The sequence below is a fragment of the Dicentrarchus labrax genome, unplaced genomic scaffold (assembly GCF_905237075.1).
Source record: "Dicentrarchus labrax unplaced genomic scaffold, dlabrax2021, whole genome shotgun sequence".
Lineage (NCBI taxonomy): Eukaryota > Metazoa > Chordata > Actinopteri > Moronidae > Dicentrarchus > Dicentrarchus labrax.
The window spans coordinates 19,809,046-19,829,777 of NW_026136715.1; the positions used below are offsets into that span (position 1 = coordinate 19,809,046).

At 39.5% G+C, this 20,732-nt stretch overlaps 1 protein-coding gene across 1 annotated transcript in view; it reads right to left on the reverse strand.

The window, feature by feature from the left end:
- The window catches only part of si:dkey-11f4.7 (piezo-type mechanosensitive ion channel component 2), a 31,652-nt gene that overhangs the window by 4,934 nt on the left and 5,986 nt on the right, over positions 1–20,732 (reverse strand). The window contains exons 9-46 of the mRNA XM_051425774.1: positions 20,210–20,302; positions 19,925–19,966; positions 19,680–19,806; positions 19,307–19,461; positions 18,220–18,486; positions 17,634–17,742; positions 17,354–17,475; positions 16,634–16,693; positions 15,535–15,683; positions 15,218–15,382; positions 14,951–14,992; positions 14,590–14,622; positions 14,193–14,305; positions 13,890–14,065; positions 13,381–13,557; positions 13,103–13,267; positions 12,585–12,785; positions 12,230–12,434; positions 10,833–10,934; positions 10,566–10,731; positions 9,000–9,243; positions 8,802–8,898; positions 8,039–8,198; positions 7,174–7,263; positions 6,995–7,083; positions 6,515–6,580; positions 6,318–6,430; positions 6,015–6,135; positions 5,208–5,285; positions 4,847–5,013; positions 3,623–3,822; positions 3,358–3,519; positions 2,942–3,271; positions 2,550–2,808; positions 1,555–1,743; positions 1,226–1,433; positions 904–1,036; positions 92–239 (exon numbers count right to left, since the gene is read on the reverse strand). Of these exons, the coding sequence (XP_051281734.1) occupies positions 92–239; positions 904–1,036; positions 1,226–1,433; positions 1,555–1,743; positions 2,550–2,808; positions 2,942–3,271; positions 3,358–3,519; positions 3,623–3,822; positions 4,847–5,013; positions 5,208–5,285; positions 6,015–6,135; positions 6,318–6,430; positions 6,515–6,580; positions 6,995–7,083; positions 7,174–7,263; positions 8,039–8,198; positions 8,802–8,898; positions 9,000–9,243; positions 10,566–10,731; positions 10,833–10,934; positions 12,230–12,434; positions 12,585–12,785; positions 13,103–13,267; positions 13,381–13,557; positions 13,890–14,065; positions 14,193–14,305; positions 14,590–14,622; positions 14,951–14,992; positions 15,218–15,382; positions 15,535–15,683; positions 16,634–16,693; positions 17,354–17,475; positions 17,634–17,742; positions 18,220–18,486; positions 19,307–19,461; positions 19,680–19,806; positions 19,925–19,966; positions 20,210–20,302 (5,523 nt within the window). The remainder of the gene's footprint in view (positions 1–91; positions 240–903; positions 1,037–1,225; positions 1,434–1,554; positions 1,744–2,549; positions 2,809–2,941; positions 3,272–3,357; positions 3,520–3,622; positions 3,823–4,846; positions 5,014–5,207; positions 5,286–6,014; positions 6,136–6,317; positions 6,431–6,514; positions 6,581–6,994; positions 7,084–7,173; positions 7,264–8,038; positions 8,199–8,801; positions 8,899–8,999; positions 9,244–10,565; positions 10,732–10,832; positions 10,935–12,229; positions 12,435–12,584; positions 12,786–13,102; positions 13,268–13,380; positions 13,558–13,889; positions 14,066–14,192; positions 14,306–14,589; positions 14,623–14,950; positions 14,993–15,217; positions 15,383–15,534; positions 15,684–16,633; positions 16,694–17,353; positions 17,476–17,633; positions 17,743–18,219; positions 18,487–19,306; positions 19,462–19,679; positions 19,807–19,924; positions 19,967–20,209; positions 20,303–20,732) is intronic.

Consider the following 20,732-nt stretch of genomic DNA (forward strand, 5'->3'; position numbering starts at 1 on the left):
TCAGCCGGACTGTGTCATACTGTACATTAGATAAGAATGCATTTAGAGTGTGTGTATTCTTGGTTTGATAACAGGCAGGGCAGACTCTTACCCCAAAAGCCCAGTATCCATATATAGTGACAATGAAGTTGACTACATCAATGAGAAACATGAGGGCGTAGACGTCACACACAGGACTGTAGTCTGGGTGGATGATGTCGTAGAAAAACTGTCTTATGGGTAAATAAATGTGAAGAGCGCTGTAGAAAGAAATAGAATACAACATGTCAGAACACACTTTTCTCCAGGCAGTCAGATCCAAAAAACTCTTTAATTTAGATATATATTAATCAGTAATAGTGTTTGTCCTTTACAGATAAACAAACTGAATTAAATGATGCTTGTTGGTTGGAATCTGAGAACAAAGATGAGACGTGTGGATGTGTTTTCAATGGGCAAAATGCATAAAGGTGTGACCCTCCTGGTTTTACATTATGCAAGAGTAAACCCTCTTTTCTCTATGAATCTACAGCTGGATGATTATTATCATTAATATTATTGTTTATTCTCTAAAATAATCCTCTTGTAAATGTTAAATTTGTGTTTTACAAATTTAAATATCTAAATATATATATATGTATGTATATAAAATATGTCAAAAGTCTTTATTTTCTCTTCGTCCAAATTAAATGTTAATAGTAAGGTCGACCATTTCTGAGATCACAGGATAAATCACCTGGTGCAATTTTAACAATTTCAACCTGACAATATTACTCTAACAAACATTTACTGTTGTTTACAGCTTCATGGGGTTAGTACTACTGGACAAAAAGTCATAGGTCAAAAGACGCTCTTTAGACAGAGGGTAGAGTGGTCTGATGTTCATTTAAAATGTCAAATGTGGACCAAAACAAAACAACGCACACTTCTATGATGGCAGCTTTGGCCTTTAGCATCCTGTCTCTCATCTCTTGTCTCATCCTCTCCTTCCTGGTCAGCGGAGCCTTGTGTTGCTGCCGTCTCTTCTTCTTGCTGAGCCGCTTCTTGGGCTTCACCTCTCCAGTAAAAAAAGCATGAAATGTGAAATGTTAGTCATAATAAATGGTGATTAATGCCATACAGTAACTATCAGAAACAAAAAAGAGGAACAAAAGACAAAGAGAAGTGGACTCCTCACAGTGGATTCACCAGAACTGTTCAGGTCAGATTTGGGTCAAAACATCTCAAGCTTTTTCTGAATATTCACCATCAGATTCTGATAAGTCGCCTTTCTTTCGTCTACAGAATATGGAAGTGGTGGAGGCCTGGATCGGGAGGAACCTCAGCCGGCGTTGAGTTTTATCTTTGCTGCCCATCTTATCTCCTCCTGTCATCTTCTTCTTGTCCACCTTCTTCTTCATCTTCTTGAAAAAATCTGGCATCTCAACCTCCTTGTTGTCCCACAGCCCGTGGCACTGTACGGTCATGGACACAAACAGAATCTTAACTGAACTAGCTGCAGGGTAACCGTGCTGGTGGCCCCTTAGGAGACATACAGCGACAGGAGGGTATATTTGAACAAGTTTTCAAGATTACCTTGAGAATGGACCGGTGGAAGAACAGAGCAAGCAGCTGAATGAGGTCAAAGACGACGTAGCCGTCTTTCTTCTCCACCCCGATGATGTTGGGCAGGGCGAAGGGCCGATCGGCATTGATGCCTCGGTAGGCAGAGGTGGTCCATGGGAAGAAACCAAACTGGAAAAAGTACTTCACCACTACAGTCAACTGAGAGAGAGAGAGAGAGAGAGAGAGAGAGAGAGAGAGAGAGAGAGAGAGAGAGAGAGAGAGAGAAGAGAGTTCTGGATCATCCCTTAGCAGAAACAATGGAGGCATTATGAATTATAACCGAATCAGGCATAGTGAGTACTGCTGAAGATTGGTGTTATTAGCAGCTAATGTAGCCTTGGGCCACTAGCTTCAAGCAGATGTGAGGAGCGACTCAGGAGCTACAAAAGGCTTTATAAAAGTCACATATGTAGTAGGGGTATACTGAGATAAAGGCCTACTGTGTATTTTTTTAAAGTTTTCTTACACCCCTAAAAATCAAAAAGGCCTTGTGACCCCCTATGAAGTTCTGGCGACCCCTATTGGGGGTCCCGACCTGCATGTTGGGAACCATTGCTCTAAGAAACAAGGTACAAGATATTTCCAGTAATTTCCCTGTAACGTGTTCAAAAAAAAATAAAATGCAGATGAAATAACTGAGTTTAAATGAACTGAATTTCAAGCTTTTGACAGTATTGAGCTACTGTCTTTCTGACCATTTACCCACAGTTCAATGGTGCAGCATGAAAAATATGGATGCAATAACAATATCAGCTGCTAAATACATGTATAAGATATGTAGAATCACTAACAGCCATCCCTTTGTTACTGTACAAGCAGAGAATTATTTGTAATGTGAGAAATACTGGGCAAAATACACATTTTTAATTTGAGGTATTTGTTCTAAAATGAATATTAACACCACAGTGAAAACCCTCATGTAGAAGATTAAGTTAAACACACCACACAATGCCGTAATAACTAACCTCTGTGTAGATAATGGCGGTCATCCAGAAGCGTTTGGATGGCCGGGGCACAGACAGCATGGCCCAGAGGAAGATGAGAATAGGCAGGATGAGGGAAAGGAATGAAGCGGACACAATGTGGTTGAGAATGATGACAAAGTAGCACAGCATCTCTGACTTGGACACCATGGTGTTATAGAGGGCAAACATTAACTTCAGCGGCCTCGGCAATGTCCCAAAAAACTTATCGGAGTCTGAGATCTCATCATTTTCAAATATGCTATAGAATGAATGGAGAGAAGAAAAGAGAGGTTAGAGGTTGGAAAGTCACAATGTCTCACAGCAGCTTGTTTCTCTCTCACAAAACATAGAACATCTTGTTCTCAAGTGATATGTTTCTTGTGTCTACTGACTTGTTAAGCAGCAGCTCACTGGCAGTGAGGTTCCTCGTTTCCTGACTCAGAGGTCTGGGAGATTCTGCGAGGTCCAGGCTTCTCTCTCCATCGCTCTCCCTGAAGCCCAATGAGATGCAATCTGCGTCATCAGCGCACTCATCTTCTTCTCTCCACTGTATTTCCCTGTTCATCTCTTCTCTCTCCACCTCATAATCCTCCTCTTGTTGTTCCTCTTTGTTCTCTTCCTCTTTCTCTTCTTGTTCTTTCTCATGTTTCGTCTCACCCTCCGTGTCCTCCTCATCTTCTTCTTGTTCATGGTCTTCCTTTTGAGGGGCGCCATCTTCACAGCTTTGAAACAAGGAAAGAGACAGGGATAGTTTAACTTCAAGACAGTAAAATTAGTTACTGTCCGTCACCAAAGAATTCTCCCTCACCTTGGTGAAAGTTCATCAGTCTCAACGGCGGTCAGGTCGACGTTGGCTGTTCTCAGAAGTCTCCGTCTGAGCTGGTCAGCAGCAGGCAGCACAGTGGGAGGCTCGTCCAGCTCTTCCTGGGTCAGCTGCCTGGAGCCGAGCATTGTCTCATCTGTCATACAGCTGAAGGTGAGGAGGAGAGAGAGCAGATGAGTGCACCGCATCTAAAAGTACAATACTAATGTCATTCGTTTCTACAATGTTTGCAGTTATAGGAGTAACCTGCCTAGAAACGCTGCTGCCCCAGGAGACTTTGGAGGCTTGGTTTTTTAGCTTTGCGTAAGCGTGGCGCGCGGAGGGGACAGCGGGCGGGGAGGAGGGGGGAGGCATGGAGTCATCCAGGCCGTCTTGAGATGAGAGTGTGTTCTGACGGGACAGCCAGGTATCATAAAACTGCTTCACGCTCTCTTGGCTCACCTCTTTGCCCTGCAAAGCGAAGAAAAAGGGAAATGTTAACACCTATAGAGAATAAAACTGCACCTTCAGACAAACTGAACCCAAACATTGTGTATGTGGGAAATACAGTATATACTGTACTACGTGTTCAGGTTTACACAAGGGTTTGTGATAATTTTGACAGATATTGTGATTGTGATGTGATTCACGATTAGTGGGAATAATAATTTCTGCATCACAATTTTCATTTTCACTGAAAAACCTATCAAAATCATAGTGATGTGATGATTTGTTGGGGTTTGTACCAAAAAAATGTTTCTTACATCTCTAGAACAAGATTTGTAGGCGTTTTTAGTTTAATTGTGCAGCTCTACTTTACACTATATAATTTACTACATGTGTTCGGTTAAGTAGTAGGACTACTGATATTGGCTTTTAAAGGTGACATATTTTCGTACTGAACCTGCAAACCACACACTTCCTTTAAAGCTCCTCACTCCAATGCTTAAATGTGTCATTTTTTAACTAAATAAATATTTTTATTGAACTTTTATGCAGAGGTAGAGCAGAAGAAAACATATATATGAATAAATACATTTCAAACAGTCCAAAAGAAATAAGTATGAATGTATGTATAAAGAATAAATATACTATTCATTATAAAATAGTGTCAAAGTAGGAGCTTCTTGTCATCCACACACTGAATAACTGTCACAGTTAAATTGTAATGTTATCACTATTTTTAAACGCTTATACAGTATATTTATATTGGTTATATTATTATGTTATTTATGAGAAAGAAACAGGAAACACACTGTGACTACTAATAAATGGTGCTGTATGTTTCCTAGTTTCTACATATAAGCTGATATCACAGAAAGTTAAAAGTTAGAATCACATAGAAATATTATCTGGGGTTGAATTGATTTGTATCCATATTCAATTTGTCACACACATCACATCATATCAATCTGACATTGAAGGGTTTTTACCAGCCTTCACACTTCTCTTAAATTAAATTAACTTTAATCAGTTTTAAATCGTTTCCTCTCACCTTCTTCTGCTGCTGGCTGAGCAACGCTCTCTCGAAGCACAGCACCTTGGAAATGTCCAGGCTGTCTTTACAGAATGAGTTCAGGCCGCCCGTCACGTCATCAAGAAGGGACTGGACGAACACCCAGCTGAACTTCAAGGTGCTAATGACGCGCTGCAGAATGTTTTCTGTGAGGACAAGTACATAATCAAGTATGAATGTACTGATGTATTAAATGTTTCCCCTGCTCTTGATTTAAAGTTTCACTGCTGCTTGTTCTTATTAAGGCAAAAATAAATCTAAAGTCACTCAGTAATAAAATATCTTCTCTGAAGTTCACTTGTGAAAAGATGGTAGAATCCAGAGGTTCATGTGTGTTTACCTTTTGCCTCCTCTCCCACCTCCTCCTCCACAGTGCTTTCATCCAGTTCATCCTCACTAGAGTCCGTTCTGTCAATGCCTGTTAAAAAGAAGATTTTATTGTTAAATAATTTGGTCCATCTGTCCAACAACAGCAGGATGTCTCCACAACTACAGGCCAGGTTGCTGTCAAATCCATGATGCACATTGGATGATTCTGCATTATCCTGACCTCTCCTCTAGCACCATGAAAAAAAACAAACACCAAGGTACCAAACAGGCCAGACTTAAATTGCCCCTAGTGGATGGATCCTGATTGATTACCTTTCCTTGGGCGCCCTAATGTCTACCTTTACAGAAGAAATACTCAAATCTGATGGACAGCTTGAATCAAAGTTTGAATTAATGGCCACTTTGGGCAACCATTGCAAACAAGATCTACTGGGCAGATTGTCGTTACACTTCCCGACACATTTATGCTCCACAGAGATTCAACTTTTGGATGTCAATGGCCCTGTGGTATGACCTCTAGTACCAACTTTTTGTTGTTGTTTGCTGAGGCTCTCATCTGTAGTGACTCACAGGAGCCAGTAGAGGTTTTCCGTGTCTGCTCCCTTTGACAGGCCACATACGACATATTGGTGCCTGTTAGGATCAAACTTGTGACCCTTCAGTCTCAGAATTATCCAAATGTTCAAATCATCACCAGATAATTTCATATAATCTGTAACTGCATGAAACAAGCTGTGGTTTATAGTAGTCGCTCTGATATTTGAATTCAAAGACTGATTAGATGGTGTTACATAAACACCACGTGTTGCTCTCTCACCCTGCTGTCTCTGCAGCTCTCTCTTGGCCTTCTTCTTCTCCTCTTTCTTTCTTTGTTTCTTCTCCTTCTTCAAGTCCTTCAGAGCCGACTTAGAGCTGGTGACCCAGGCTTCGTATGCCAACTGTGATAACAAAGACAACAGATACATGTCTTTCGTGATGAAGTTACAATATAGCGACACCCAATGTACAAATATTAAACTGTCCACTTTAAAGGAGCAACTATCGTCCGTTGATCTCGTGGAAAACATTAACAACACAACATATTAATTTTTTTTGTTTCATGTGTTTTTGTGTCTCTCACCTGGAAAGCAGATTTCTTCTTTTTTGGTGCCTCCTCTTCTTTCTTCTCTACAACTTCCTCCTCTTCCTCCTCGCTGTCACTCTCAAACAGGTGGTAGCCACAGTTGTTCTCCACTGGATAAAACAGAGCGCAATGTCAGAACTACGCATACTGTTGAGCATCGAGCAGTGTTTGTGTGGTGCGTGTTGTGGGCTCACCTCCAGGCTGAGACACCCAAGGTTTCCACCATTTTCCTGCATCTCTCTTTGCCTTCTCATCATCATCTGGAAAACACAGATCAGTCTGTTTGAACTGATATCTGCTGATTTTCTCTCTTTTAATGATAAATAAGTTTCATAAAGTAAACACTTATAAGAGGATAGATCTCAGTGAAAAGTGCAGCATTATAAAACTGCACCAACCACAAAATTATGTTTAATCATGAGAACAAACTTTTTAATTAGGTGTTTGAATTTATCTCAAATATATATAAAACCAAGATCAGTTAAAAAATAAGATTTTTTGTCGCAGAAGAGAAATGTTTTCTGTTTTTTGCTCGTAGACGGTAAATAATATCAACAGAAACACCAACAACCCAAAATATTTTTCATGACTGATTCCTATAAAACAGTAAATTCCAGCTTGTGCGTTGCTGGTTTATTAACAGTAGAAACAGAAAATAGATTTTCTTGTGTTACCGAGTGTCACCTGCTCCTGAGCAGCAGGAAGAGCTGGTGTGTCTGCTTCTGCAGGCTGACTCTTCTGTTTGGATTTGATCTTCTCCATCCTACAAGGAAGCAGGAAGAAAGACAAGTTAACTGCTTACTTTTACCAGGATGAAACACAAACTAACTCGACACTGTTTAATGTTTCTTACTGTTTCTTTAGTGTCTCAACAGACTTCTTCTCCATCTCCAGTCTGGCTGCTATCAGCTTCTTCACTTTGGCCTCAAACAGCTCAGCACCCCTTAGAGGTGGAGAGAGACAGAGGAAAAGAGCGTGACTTGTATTGTTGTTGGTACCGTCAGTTTGTTTTATCACTGCTGCTTGTGTTTTTTTTTTACTATTCTTCCTGTCTTATGCTCTGTAAAACACATTTTACTTGTTTAGAAGTTTGTTTAGGGTCTCTAATTACAGTTATTGTGAAAACTATTGAACAAAATTGATCTAGATTATCTGACCCACCTACACGGAAACAACAGATTGGAAAAAACAACTGAGGCTGCATTACAGAGAGTGTCCATCCTCCCTAAATGAGGCACTAGATTCACAAACACTGCCAAATCATATTCTGGTGTCAGCTACAGAAATGCAGAAATGTTCAAATCAAAATACAAAACAAACAAATAAACAATTATTTTACAGGTTCATAATTTCAGAAAAGTTTTCTAATTTTCAAGATATTTCCTGGAAAGGTACAAGTACTACACTTTCAGTTAATAATTTCAGTCAGTCCACTGCTTCTAGGAAATTATCAATAATTACCAAACAATAAAGTACTATAAAAGCAGCTGTGAGTGCTGTGTCATTGTAAGAAAGTAGGATTATTATAATTATTAAGTTATATGGTTCCCCTATAAACTGAATACAGACAAACTATGTCATGTTTAATTTATCCAACAAAATTCAAGTTTCAATTTCCAAACATTTACTCCTCGTCATCATTTGTAAAGTTTGCAGCTTGTGCTGCTTTAAAGTATGTTAGAGAGATAAACAGGATTTTGTTAAGCAGGAGTACAGACCTGGAGGCCAATATCTTAGAAGACTTGATGTCAGATACCACGTAGAGGAAGTAGTAGCTGAGGAAGACCCTCCTCTGTGCCAGGAGGACAGTAAAACAGATTGCATCCCAGACAATGCCAGCCTCACCCTCCGGCAGCTCACACTCATCGTCAGGATCAGCTGAAACACAAATATGTTACACTCTGTTTGAATAGTTTAATGATAACTTAGACAAAACAATCAGGGGAAATAAACAGATGGGTAAAGTCTCAGTTTACTCATATAAGCTCACACTAAGCTTAGTTTTAATATTAATATCAACCTCAGTACAACACAACCATAAGATTAAATGTTACACAGATATTTTCACAGTATTAACCAACAATAAACTGTGTGAATTTGACTTTTCAAACAAACTTTATCAAGAAAAAGACAAAAACCACAATCAATTAATTTTGTAAAATGTACATTGAGTTTGTATATCAGCATACAGTACTCACTCTGGCTAAAGTGAGACTTTACTGTATATTATAGTATACACTTAGTTAAGTACCAAACTAAAGTACTAAAGTAGAAAATTCAAAGCATATAATGGAAAGAAGTGTGAAAGCTATACACAACGGTGACAATGTTCATGTACATACAGAATACAAAAACACTCCGATACTTTATATATCTATAACTTTCTTTTTATTTCTCTCTCTAACAGACACACTGTACAGAAACATAGTAATGTGCTGAGATTTAAGATATAATTCATCATCATCTGTTACAGACACTTACGGACATCGTAGCCTTTGATGGTGCAGAACATGCTGAAGGCCTGAATTAACCAGCAGCTGTTCTTCAACAGGCTGTCCAGGTAGGCACAAGAACCGAGCTGATCACAAGAAACAGGAATGGCAGAAAGATTCTGTGATTGAAACTGAAACTGATGTGCGTCTTAAATCATTTGAAATGATTTCTTTACAGGTAACTCACAGACAACAGGTTCTTCATGGCGATCACAAAGCAGGTGTATCCAATGAGCCAGTCCCACAGTCGCAGGATGTATTTGACCGGCTGCATCAACACGCTGCCTCCAAACAACATGAAGTAGAAACAGGCCACCAGGTAGCCCAGACAGAAGATGTTGATCCGTGTGGTGCCGGTGATGAAGATGAGGCACAGCACCAGCCAGAAGAAATAGCTGAACACAAACACCTTCACCATGTCGAGGTAGCACCTGAGGACCAGACAGAGGGGGACACTGAGAAAAAGCAAGAGAACAAAAAACATGCTGCCAGGACAGATTAAAAAAGAAAAAGAGTAATTCAAAAAAAAAAAAAAAAGTTGTAAAATACACCTGCAAACATCTCTAAAGCTAACTATTTAACACATTCTACCATGTTTGAATAAAAATGTACATTTAACAAGTTGGTTGGTTTTACAGTAGGTTGCTGCAACTATTTCTTAGCGAACAGCAACCTCTCCTAAACACATTTAGCGTACAGACATGAGAGTGGTACCAACCTTCTCATTTCATTTAGTGAAGGGTATTTCCCAAAATGTCAAATTATTACTAAAATACTTGTGTTGGTGAATAGTTGTTCACAGGCTATAAATGCATTGAATGCTTATTTTTGTGATCAATTAATCTTCTTTTTTGCAGTCAATAGACTAACAAAAATAGATACAAATAGATAAAAAACGAAATATTTACCAATTCAAGTCACAAAAAAAAATACAAAAGTCATTTTTGCTTGATAAATGATATAGAAAGAGATTATCAAAACTAATTTCAAGTCAGTTTACTAATCCATCAGCATTAGTTTATTATTGTTTATTCATTTTAACAGAAAACAATATTGCAAAACACCATATCCCATTTATCAGACTATGTGTTGAGAGATGACATTTATTGACAGATAAAGTACGATCCACAGTCCAACTCAAATACCAACACAGCTGCATTGCCCATTAATGACAGATGCCACAATTTCAGCTTTTTTTTCTCAGTAAGATATTTGTTGTATAAGATATTCTGTTAACATCAAGATGGTAAATCTGCTGAAGGCTCACAGCAGAAAGTGAACTAAAGCTCATAAATGAAGACACTCGTCTATTGTGGAAATGGGAGATGCCCATGAGTGCTTAGCCAGCAGTTTCAGTTTACCAGAACCGCTTTCATGACTTGGAGAACACACATAAATTAATGATCTAACTCGACCCCTTAATGCTCCTAAAAAGACCACAAACCAGTATGATGGAGTCCCAATTCTCCACCTGCAGTTTAAGATACAGAGCAGGAAAGAGGGATTATCTAAGTGCTGGATCATGGATTTCTGGCTATTTCCGGTGATTATCTGTAGTCTATAAATTTGAGGTTTCAGGGAGAGGAGAAAATAAATCAACATCAAGAAAATGACTAATATTCTTGATATTAGTACATTTTTAGATCAACATTCGCACCAAGACAAGTCTTAGTAACGGAAATGAGACCAAGACTTTAATCTTAATTTAAAAGACACAAGAAACAACTTGAAAAGCAAGGTTGGTATTTCTGACCTGCAGTGAAGGAAGTTATCGACCGGTATGAACTGGTTAAAGGAACAAGGATCCAGACTGCGACTGATCTCAACGTTGTCTCCAGCCAGCAGTCGCACTGCCGCTCGGTTCTCCTCCTCAAACACCTGCCACTGCAGAGACGAGCAGAGCAACAGGAGGTGGTCATCTGCAGAGAGTGGGACAGAGAGGGGGGGGGGTAAAAATCTGATATGAGAAAGAATAAATTCAAAGTCAGGACTGAGCAGAAAAGAGTAAATATAAACTCACATAATATGAATGAAGGACTGGGACTCATGGCGAAGTCAGGCATGTAAAACCACTTAATAACATTAGAGGTCAAAGGTCGAACTGCGGTTCTCCAGGGGTAATCTGATAAGAAGATAGAATGAAGTAGAACAGCATAGAATGAGATTTAATCAATAGGTCAATCAACAAAAAATTAATCAGCAACTGTTTCGTTAATTCAATTGTTAAAGGAAAAAACACTTTATGGTTCCAGCTTCTCGTGCTTCTCTTTGTTATATGACAGTAAACTGAATATGTTTGGGTAAAAGAAGCAATGTAAAGATTTTAAATTATAATGATTATGTTTATGTTTCCCTATTTTCTGTTTTCTTTTAAAAACAAAACAATTAATGGATTTATTTAGTAAATACTCATCAGATTGATCGATAATAAAATTATTTAAAATGTTTTAATTAATCATTAGTGTGTAGGATTTAGCAGTGAAGTTTCAGATTGTTCATCTAATTGAAGACTATTTGCATCTGTATTCGACAACCCAGGAATGAGAACGGGCTGTGAGGTGTGAAAGAGAAACTACAGTGGCTCAGTCCCAATCTACAGCCAGTGTTTGGTTTGTCTGTTCTGGGCTACTGTAGAAACATGGCGGTTCAACATGATGGACTCATGGAAAGTGACCCACTGCATCTGTAGATAAAAACATTTTATTCTAAGGTAAAACACAACGACTCTTATATTAAGGTAATGATACACTAATGAGAACATACCTATGAATATATATATAGTATATAAAACTAAATGTTACACACCAGACCTTTAAATGAGCAGCACTATTGGTCAATAGACAGAAAAATTAATTGCCAACTATTCTATTTAAGTCAATTATCAAGTAAAAATGCTAAATCTCTATAATATAAAAAAAATAAAATATCTCTTCCGGCTTCTCAAATGTCTTTTATATCCATATAAAGTTTCTGGACTGTTGGTCGGACAACAAAAGGTTCAGAATTCACAACGTTAAAATGTAAAATTAATTCTGACATTTTATAGACTAAACCATTGATCGTTTAATCAAAACATTATTGTTAGATTCCTTGGTAACATATTTCATCCTATGTGTTCCTTGTTTTTTCATTAAATCTCTTGTTAGTTCATCAGTGTAGATGGAATAACTCTACTTGATTTTCTGTTTCTTAAGTTCACATTTTCTGTAGGTTTCACTCTTTCTGTCTCACTGTGTTTTTCATCTGTATTGTCAATGCAAACCATTGTTGCTTTTCATGGATATTTAAAATTTAAATATATATAATATTTAAATGTAAAACTTTTCTTTACCACTCAGCAGGCATTTAAAACAGCAAACTGGAACTGGATATACATGAGTTAATTAAAAATATCACAGATTATTAAAAGCTTCATACCAGCACAGAAAGCAGGAGGGATGCCGATGCAGAGCAGGTACTGCAGCACCATGAGCCCTGCAGTAAAGCAGCAGTATTTAGGCCACACCTCCCCGATAGCCTTCCTGCGGCGCCGGGACAGGACGGCCATTAAGGCGCAGGAATGAAGCAGGGCATAGAAATCCATCCTCTGACCAATTACATTGACCGCCACGATTAAACTGATCTAAGGAGAAGTGTGGTATGTTAAGAATTCAATGTCAGATATGTTAAAATGTTCAAATGCACACGAGCAGATGTAGCACACACACACACACACACACACACACACACACACACACACACACACACACACACTTCAGCCCCTATAAAGTACCTCCAGTCCAAATTTGTAGAAGAAGAAGTTGATGAAGTATTTGATGCAGGGCAGGATGCCGTGATCCAGGTGCTGCCTCGTGATGCCCTGGAAGATGATGCTGAAGGGCGGGGCTTTCAGGTCATTATGGAGCCGGTAGTAGAGCTGGTGCCGATGGACAGTCGCCTCGAACACCAGCAGCCCCAACACCATCAAATGGTTCTACAACACACAACACACTTTGTAGAGAAAACTGTGGGTCTTTCTATTTCTGAGGTCTGAATTGTTTGGTCAGTGTCTCTGTCTGAGCTCTTCAGCATCAAGATTCATAACAAGGAGCCTAGGTACTTTCCAAGGATATAAAAAGCTATTAAAAGGATGTGCAAGTACAGTTTTACCTACAATGTAAAGTCGAGTGCTTTAGAGTCTGAACCTGCTTGAGTGTATTTGATATTATATACTGGAAGGCAGTTTGGTTTTGATTTAAAGGAAATGTCAAAGATATGAAGTTTTTAGACTTTGCAGGTGTGTCATCGTACCCTGAGACAGGGGAGGATCCTGCCCTCACATTTACGCAGCGCTCCACACCAGTAGATGGGGTCCACAGGTTCGATATAGAGAACAGACCTCCTGAGCAGCTCCATCATGTTCCCCCTCACCTCCACTTCATCATCCAGGCCCGAGCTGTTGGATGGTACCAGGCCCTGAAATACAAACAAATATGTGTAAGTAGGAAGGTGTGTGTGTGTCTGAATATGATATAAAGTATTAATAATAACTATTACAAACACACACACAGACAGTTATGGATACTCACAGCTGTGCAGTTGGAGGAGTAATCGAGGGGTTTGATGACTTTGAGCTGGTAAAACATCTTGCACACCACCATGACGCAGGCCCACACGGCAGAGATGCTGGATGCCAATGGTCGTAACCGTGGGAACGGAAGTGCAAACGTCCACAGAACCAGGAAGAGATAGTTCATCAGAGAAACCTGTGAAAACGGAAATCACAACTTTTTGAACCAATTTTTTGTGTGAGCGTCTGAGATTTGTTTTCACAGAATACGTCAACAAAGTTATTCAAATTATTTATTTTATTGGTAGATTTTAAATCCACTTCTGGCATAACCCTCAAACCAGCATTAAGTAAATCAATAGCAGGGGATTGTTCCACAGGTTGGAATCAAACAGGGCCGCTGTGGTAAGGACTCAGCGTGGGGCGCACGGTTTACCAGGTGAACTACCGTGTGAATTTTTGAGAAATTGTATACACACACACCTACACATTTTCATACACATGACTTTGCACACATACACATCCCACCTCTTGCAGTGACACCCAGATGATACCAGTCGACACGATTTTGAGGCTGTGGAGCTCCAGCAGTCTCCAGCTCTGCACCTGGACCTTGTGCAGTCCTGTCAGAGCGTAAATGAGCAGCAGGCTCGCACGGTCCACAATTAAAACCCACTTGTTCTCCTGATTGCTGGGGTTAGACTCTGGGAGGAGGAAGAGAAAGACATCAGACATCCTATGAATAACCCATCGTTATACAACAACTTATCATCTAATTAACCCACTCCTGTTTGACCCAACACAAGCAGATTCTGAACTGTAGTTACTAACCCTCTCCTGTCGTCTCCTCCTGCTCCTCAGCTCCTTTTTCGGACGAGCTTTGTAGTCCGACGCTAGCCAGAGTCTCCTGACTTTTCGCGCTCCCCATTTGCTCCTTCACAAGCCTGAAGGACAACAGGAAATATTTATAGTAATGAATAAATATAAGTTTACACAATTACTGAAAAACCTCACAGACACTGAGTAAGTAGGAGTTATGTGTCATATGTCATGTGTATCCACACGTTGGTTATCACAGAGAATCTTTTTTTTTTATACCCGACCCAAACCACACAAAACATGTATGAATATGAATTATAATAATACGAAATAAGCATGTTACACATATGTACTGTAGACACAAGCACTACTCTGTTAACCTAAACAATAAAACAAACAACAGTTTTACCTTTTCTGGAACTTTTCGATGTTTTCTTTAATGCTGGAAATCAAATCAAAGAGAGACGTGTGAACATTACAGTGAGTACTGCAGAGACAGACACTGCAAAAAGTCAATCAATTCACCATCATCTCTCTAATTAACTCAATGTTTAATTATCCTACAACAACCTATGCAGGACTAATCACTCTCCTTATGAGATTCACAAGCAAATACACCAAATGTGGCCGGCTCTTTGTGCTTCACACACCGATTATAACTACAGGCAATAAATCAACTGTGTGAGATGCAGTTAACCGTGATGGGTCTTTACACAAAGCGAAATGTGAGCGCAACAAAACCTTGATGGGGGAATAAATGCAGCTCTTACGTGTCAGATATCACATTGACTGAACTCTTGAACTCTTCCTCTCTGTGTGGAGAGAAGGACGGATTAGACAATTGAGGCAAACTGAGACATACACTATGTTTAGCAGTCAACCAGAACGTATATAGATTACAAACAGAAACAACAGAAAGTGTTTGTTTAACCATCCCCAAAAAATGGCCCTTGCATTTAATTATTTACATGAAGCAGGCACTATTTTATTTGAGCAGGGTATTCTCTTCCTGCCTGCACATATTCTTGCCATCTCACCTGGAAGTCTGTCTGATGGGAACGTTGTCAAGGTCAGTGAGAGTCAGGAAGTCTGAGTTGAAGTAGTGCAACTGCAGGATACAAGCCAATAGAAACGCAGCAGGAAGCAGGATACGTGCAAACAGCTCCACTGTGTCGTACCGTTCCAAACCCAGGTCACGAAGACTGAAAAGTCCAACAGGTGTAATGACACGATAATGAACGAGAAGACAAAATTCACCAGCAAACACAATTCATTTTCTTGCTTCAATACAAAAATACCTCTTACAACTAAACACAGAACTTGAGCCATTATGTGCAGACACACAGAAACTCACCCTTCCTCCGACATGCCCATAATCTGCCTGAACAGCCCAGACACACTTCTGAACTGGTACATGTAGATACAAATCAGCACCACCATGGAGTAACCGACCACCACCGCCCAGAATGTCTTCAGGAGCCGACGCCACACGTCGTAACGGACCTCAGGGGAGAGAAAGCAGACCGCTTCTCTGAAACTACAGCTCTTAACTTCATTATTGAAATTGTTATATTATATTCAACTGTTACACTAATTTAAACCTTTAACTGGTTATGAAACTGTCTCAGTTTAATATTGATGCCTCTATGTGACCTACATAAACAAACAAGACCATCAGCGAGAAGACTGGCTATTAGTCTGAATGCCCAACACCACTTGAAATCATTGAAACAAGGCAGGATACACTACAGTGTCTGTCTACAGGGGACGCCATAACCAACACAAAATGATCCCTGTTGCTGCTTTAAATCCCTGTTTGCATTTTTAATAACGGCTGGTGTTGGGGTTGTGTTGCCTATATTCCTTTGCAGTATGTAAAACACCAGGATGTTGCTGATGTTGTCCGAACAGACAAATGGTGTTGTCTTGACTTACGTCACCTCCACAGCCATTAGGCCTTCCTGTAAGTGCCTAGCGTGTTTCTAAAAGGTCAGCAGAAACATAAGATGGGGGAGAAAAAACAGGAAAACAGCAACAAAAAATGACTGCGTATGTGTTTATGAGTCATAATCAATACTTTTAGCCGTAAAATTGTATTGCTGAGCGGTTTACATAAGAGCTAGACCTGTTTTGTGCACAAACAACGGCTGAAGTATTCACTAATGATAATTGAGGAGTCAACACATTACAGTGTAAGATGAACCTGAAACTATGGTGGTTTGGTGTGTTACCCAACAACATCTCAACTATTAAAGCTGATTTCCTCCCAACGTATTGACCCCTGCAATCTCAATATCCTATTTTCATCCTTCATCTATTCTACTATGTATAAAGCCATAGTCAAAACAATATCCTGTATGTTACAGCTTTACTGGAGAAGCTGAATAACTAAAGTCCTCCATCAGTCTAAGACAGATGGACTTAATGTAGTCTAGATCACTAAAATCACTAACCTGGTAGAAGACAACACAGAAGAGGAAGAGGACAATGTAGAGGATCTTGTAGACGACCACCTAAGCAAATGAAACATGGTTAAAATTTGGTAAATTAACATATATAGTGATGGGAAGTTACTTTTTACTTGCTTGATATACAGGAAATCTGCCAAAAAGCCTGTGAAATGCTGGACCCCGAAATTCCCAGGACCGGATGGCATGCAGATATTATTCTTATTTTGTAATTTATTTATTTGTGCAATTAACTTTTTATTACTGGCTCCCAAAACATACATATATTGTACATATACATTTGTTACAGCATCCAAAATAATGACACCACATGTCAAAAAATACAAATAAATTTATTTTCCATATTCTTCACCTTGCTTTTTTTTTTGGAGTGTAATGGTAACTGATAACATTTACAACATGAAATTTGGATAATTACTGAGGGGAAATTTGGCCACCACAGCAGCGGATAAAACGCTGACAATAATGGAGAAAGATTATCAAAACAAATAATTACATGTTTCCCCCGAAGCCCTCAGCAGAATAACCCAAGCTATTGCAGTGAAATTCACGGTAGTTTCCTGACTCCACAGTAAAGGCTACACTGCTGCTGTGGGATTTCCTCCAAAGCTCATCCCACAGATAAAGTGACAGTGTTGGGAAAGAGTGATTAGAAATAGATGGGATTTCTTCCAGCCTTAGTTTTTGAAGTTTGTCAATAGGTACCTTTCCAGAGAAGCTGATGACAAAGAACATGGAGCAGCAGAAGAGGATCCAGTATTTCACCAGCAGCCCTTTCACCCCTGAGATCACCATCGCTACGAGAGGGGACGTCTGACCTTCCTCCGCTGATACAGAGGGCATCAAGTAGAGAAGGAGAAGAATTGATGTCAGGATGATTTACATGAGTAGTCTACACAGATCATACAATACTTCAAACTATCTGTCTCTAACACAGTAAAAAATAATCTCGATTCTTTAATAAAGAAAAGAGAAAATAAATTACGTGGTACGACTTTGACTTCATCTAGAGATTCCTCCTTCAAGCTCTGCTCCTCCTGTCTCTCCTTTAGCTGCTGACGAAACATCAACCAGAAGCTGAAGCTGTAGAAGAGCTGCAGCACACACAGTGTATCATGAGCACCAAACATGTAGAGTAGAGTAGAGTAGAGTAGAGTAGAGTAGAGTAGAGTAGAGTAGAGTTTGTGTAACAGCATATATACAACCAGGTGAGTAAAAAGAAGTGTTAATGTGGGAGATTGTATGTATGACTAATGTTCTCACCACTGGTCCAACATGTGGTATTTTCATGCAACAATCAGAATTAAAATCAGAACATAAAAATCTAAATCAGAGTCTGATGACAGTAACTGGGATGATTTCTCTTGTTGAACACACACAATCCACATGAAGCACTATAAGTAATTAATGAGACTGTATTCAAAGCTTTGTTTCTTAATTTAACGTAATCTAGAACTACTGACTATGTAAAAACAGGTGTTATGTGCTTTAACACGGAGGAACTAGGCTACATCATGCTTTATCTGTGAACTTTCAGCAACAACAACACACAGTCTCTTTTTTTCAGTCACCTTTGCTCCAAGGTGGACACAGGGCGCAGGGTGATAACTGTTCAGGTCGAAGTCCACTATGACAGCCGGGGGGAGGCCCGGGTACAGCTCGGCCCTGCTCAGACGCAGCCCGCTCAGGAAGCCCAGCACCAGCAGGACGGTGCCGTACACCGCCAGCACCGGGGCGGACATCATGGCGTACCGCCGCCGGTCTCTCATCATCCAGATGATGCAGGACCACACCAGCAGCGCGAAAGTCAGCCAGTTGTTGTAGGTGATACTCCACACCTACAGATACAGAGGTTTCATATGGGGACATTATTGCAGCCGGAGATATATTCCTGCACTAATGATAACTATTGTCTGCCAATTCATTTAAAGTTTCACCTCATTTATTGGTATTTTGTTTAGATAATGTTAGCTGGTTAGCAATTAAATTGTTTTAAATCTGCTCAATTAGACAATGTTGCTAATATCAACATAGTGTATCAGCTTTTTATTACCCAAATTTACCCAAAACAGTGTGTTTATAGTTAACTGCTGTTATTTAATTAGTTAGTCAAAGAAAACTAATCACCAACATTATGACACAAATGCTTCTAATCTTCATTGTAAATTAAATATATTTGGGGTTTTGGGCACCTCCTGGAAATTGTGATGTGCACCATTTACTATAATAAATTAATTTAAAAATAATTAATTCACCTATATTGAGAAGACAGTCACATAAATGTATTAACACATCTACCTGACAGTGGTCTGGAGTATTTCACTGTATGCTGCTTCTTTAATAGAGTTTGTATAGTAGGGATGGTCTCATATAAACGTGGCTTCACTTCACTGACCCGAAACTCTGTCCACTAATTATATAATTTTTTGTATTTTATACTGATCTGTACCTTCTTCTTCATTCAGTCCCTCCCTTTGGTCGGCTGTAGCTTATAACTGAAACATACTTACCTCATTCGAGCTTATCAACAGTACTTTCCTTTTACCTGTAGGCCTATTGAGAAACCTACACTACACCTACACCAGAGCCTATTAAATATATAGTTGCTAAAATACTCGAGGGACAAACTCAAAAGCTTCATAAATCAATGTAGTTTACCATCATGATGATAAGTGCGCTGACGTAGCTGTGTTTTTGCACCAGCCGTCCAAAGACGACCAGGCCACTCGGGCCTGAGGGGGGAGACGAGGCCTCTGTCGAAGTCCTCAGGTCTTCTTCACACTGCTCCATTTCCCCCATTTCTCGCATTTGTTCTATTTCTCCCTCGCCTTCTGTCTCTAGCACGAGAGAGAAAGTTAAGGATGAAATGAAAGAGTTTAGTAAACAGACCAAACAGACTCAGAACCCGAACACAAGGTGCACGTATTGCTGAGGTTTCAGAAGAACCACACACAGATATAATAAAAATCATGAAAGCAGTGACGTTACTGTTGTTGCTGAGGTCATGTATTTAGAGATGTGTAATGATTACCATTAGAGGGTGAGTCTTTGCCTTCATACTGTGGTGGAGGGTAACAGTTTGTGTACTCTGCCACTCCTAACAGAGAGCCCAGATCGCTTGTATCGTGCCAGGAAGTCCTAGTCATTAAAATCATTGGCTGAGGAGAGAGAGTGCATCTTATTGTGAATTTAGACCAGTATTCACACATCCCGCGTTATTACCATTCAAAAGCACGATTTCTCTTGAAAACAATATCTACTAATCAAATGACATACCTCATCAGGTAGATAGGTTTCCTCATCTGTGCTGCTTAAGAGCTGAAAATAGAGAGAATCTTAGGATGGGTATGTCTTTAAAATATTGCAAAAGTTGAAATGAAGACTTGTGTAGGTAAAACTAGAGTAAAAGTAAAGTAAAATAAAGGTAAAACTATGATGTCTGTGTTTTATTTTCCAAATGTTACTATTATCTAAACCAACTAACAATGAGCACAACAGTAGAATACAGATCACTGACATAACACATTAGCAAAATAATCAAGAAACATGTTTGTTGGTTACCTCCTGCGTGTCTCCTGAGACGTAGATGACCCTGGAGAAGCTTGGAGGAGCATCTGGACTTTCTGCTGGACTCTCCTCACCATCAACAATATCCTGATGAACACAACTGATATTAAAAGCCTGTTGTGTAAGTTTATATTGTCTAAATAACTGTGAAGTTTATGTCTGCATGTTTAGTGTGTAGAAGTATTGACAGTGGTTGAAGCAGTAGCAGCAGAAGGCACAGCAGAAGTTGTAGTTGTAGTATTGCAGTTGCCGACCTCCTTTAGCTACGAGACTCTGAAAATTAACATATGTAGGTTCTGCTGAGTGGTGCAGGAGATTTTGTATTCATTATTTAAACCCTCACCAACCCAAGGAAAACAAATAGAGAGATGGCAACCCAGCAGTGGAGGTGCAGGTTTATGTTTTATTGTACAGTAACAGCGTGGTACCAGCAGGAGTTGTAGCTGCAGCAGTGCTACTAGTAGCAGTAATGTTTGCAGACGTTGCAGAAACACTAGTAATAAGTTAGTATAAGTGG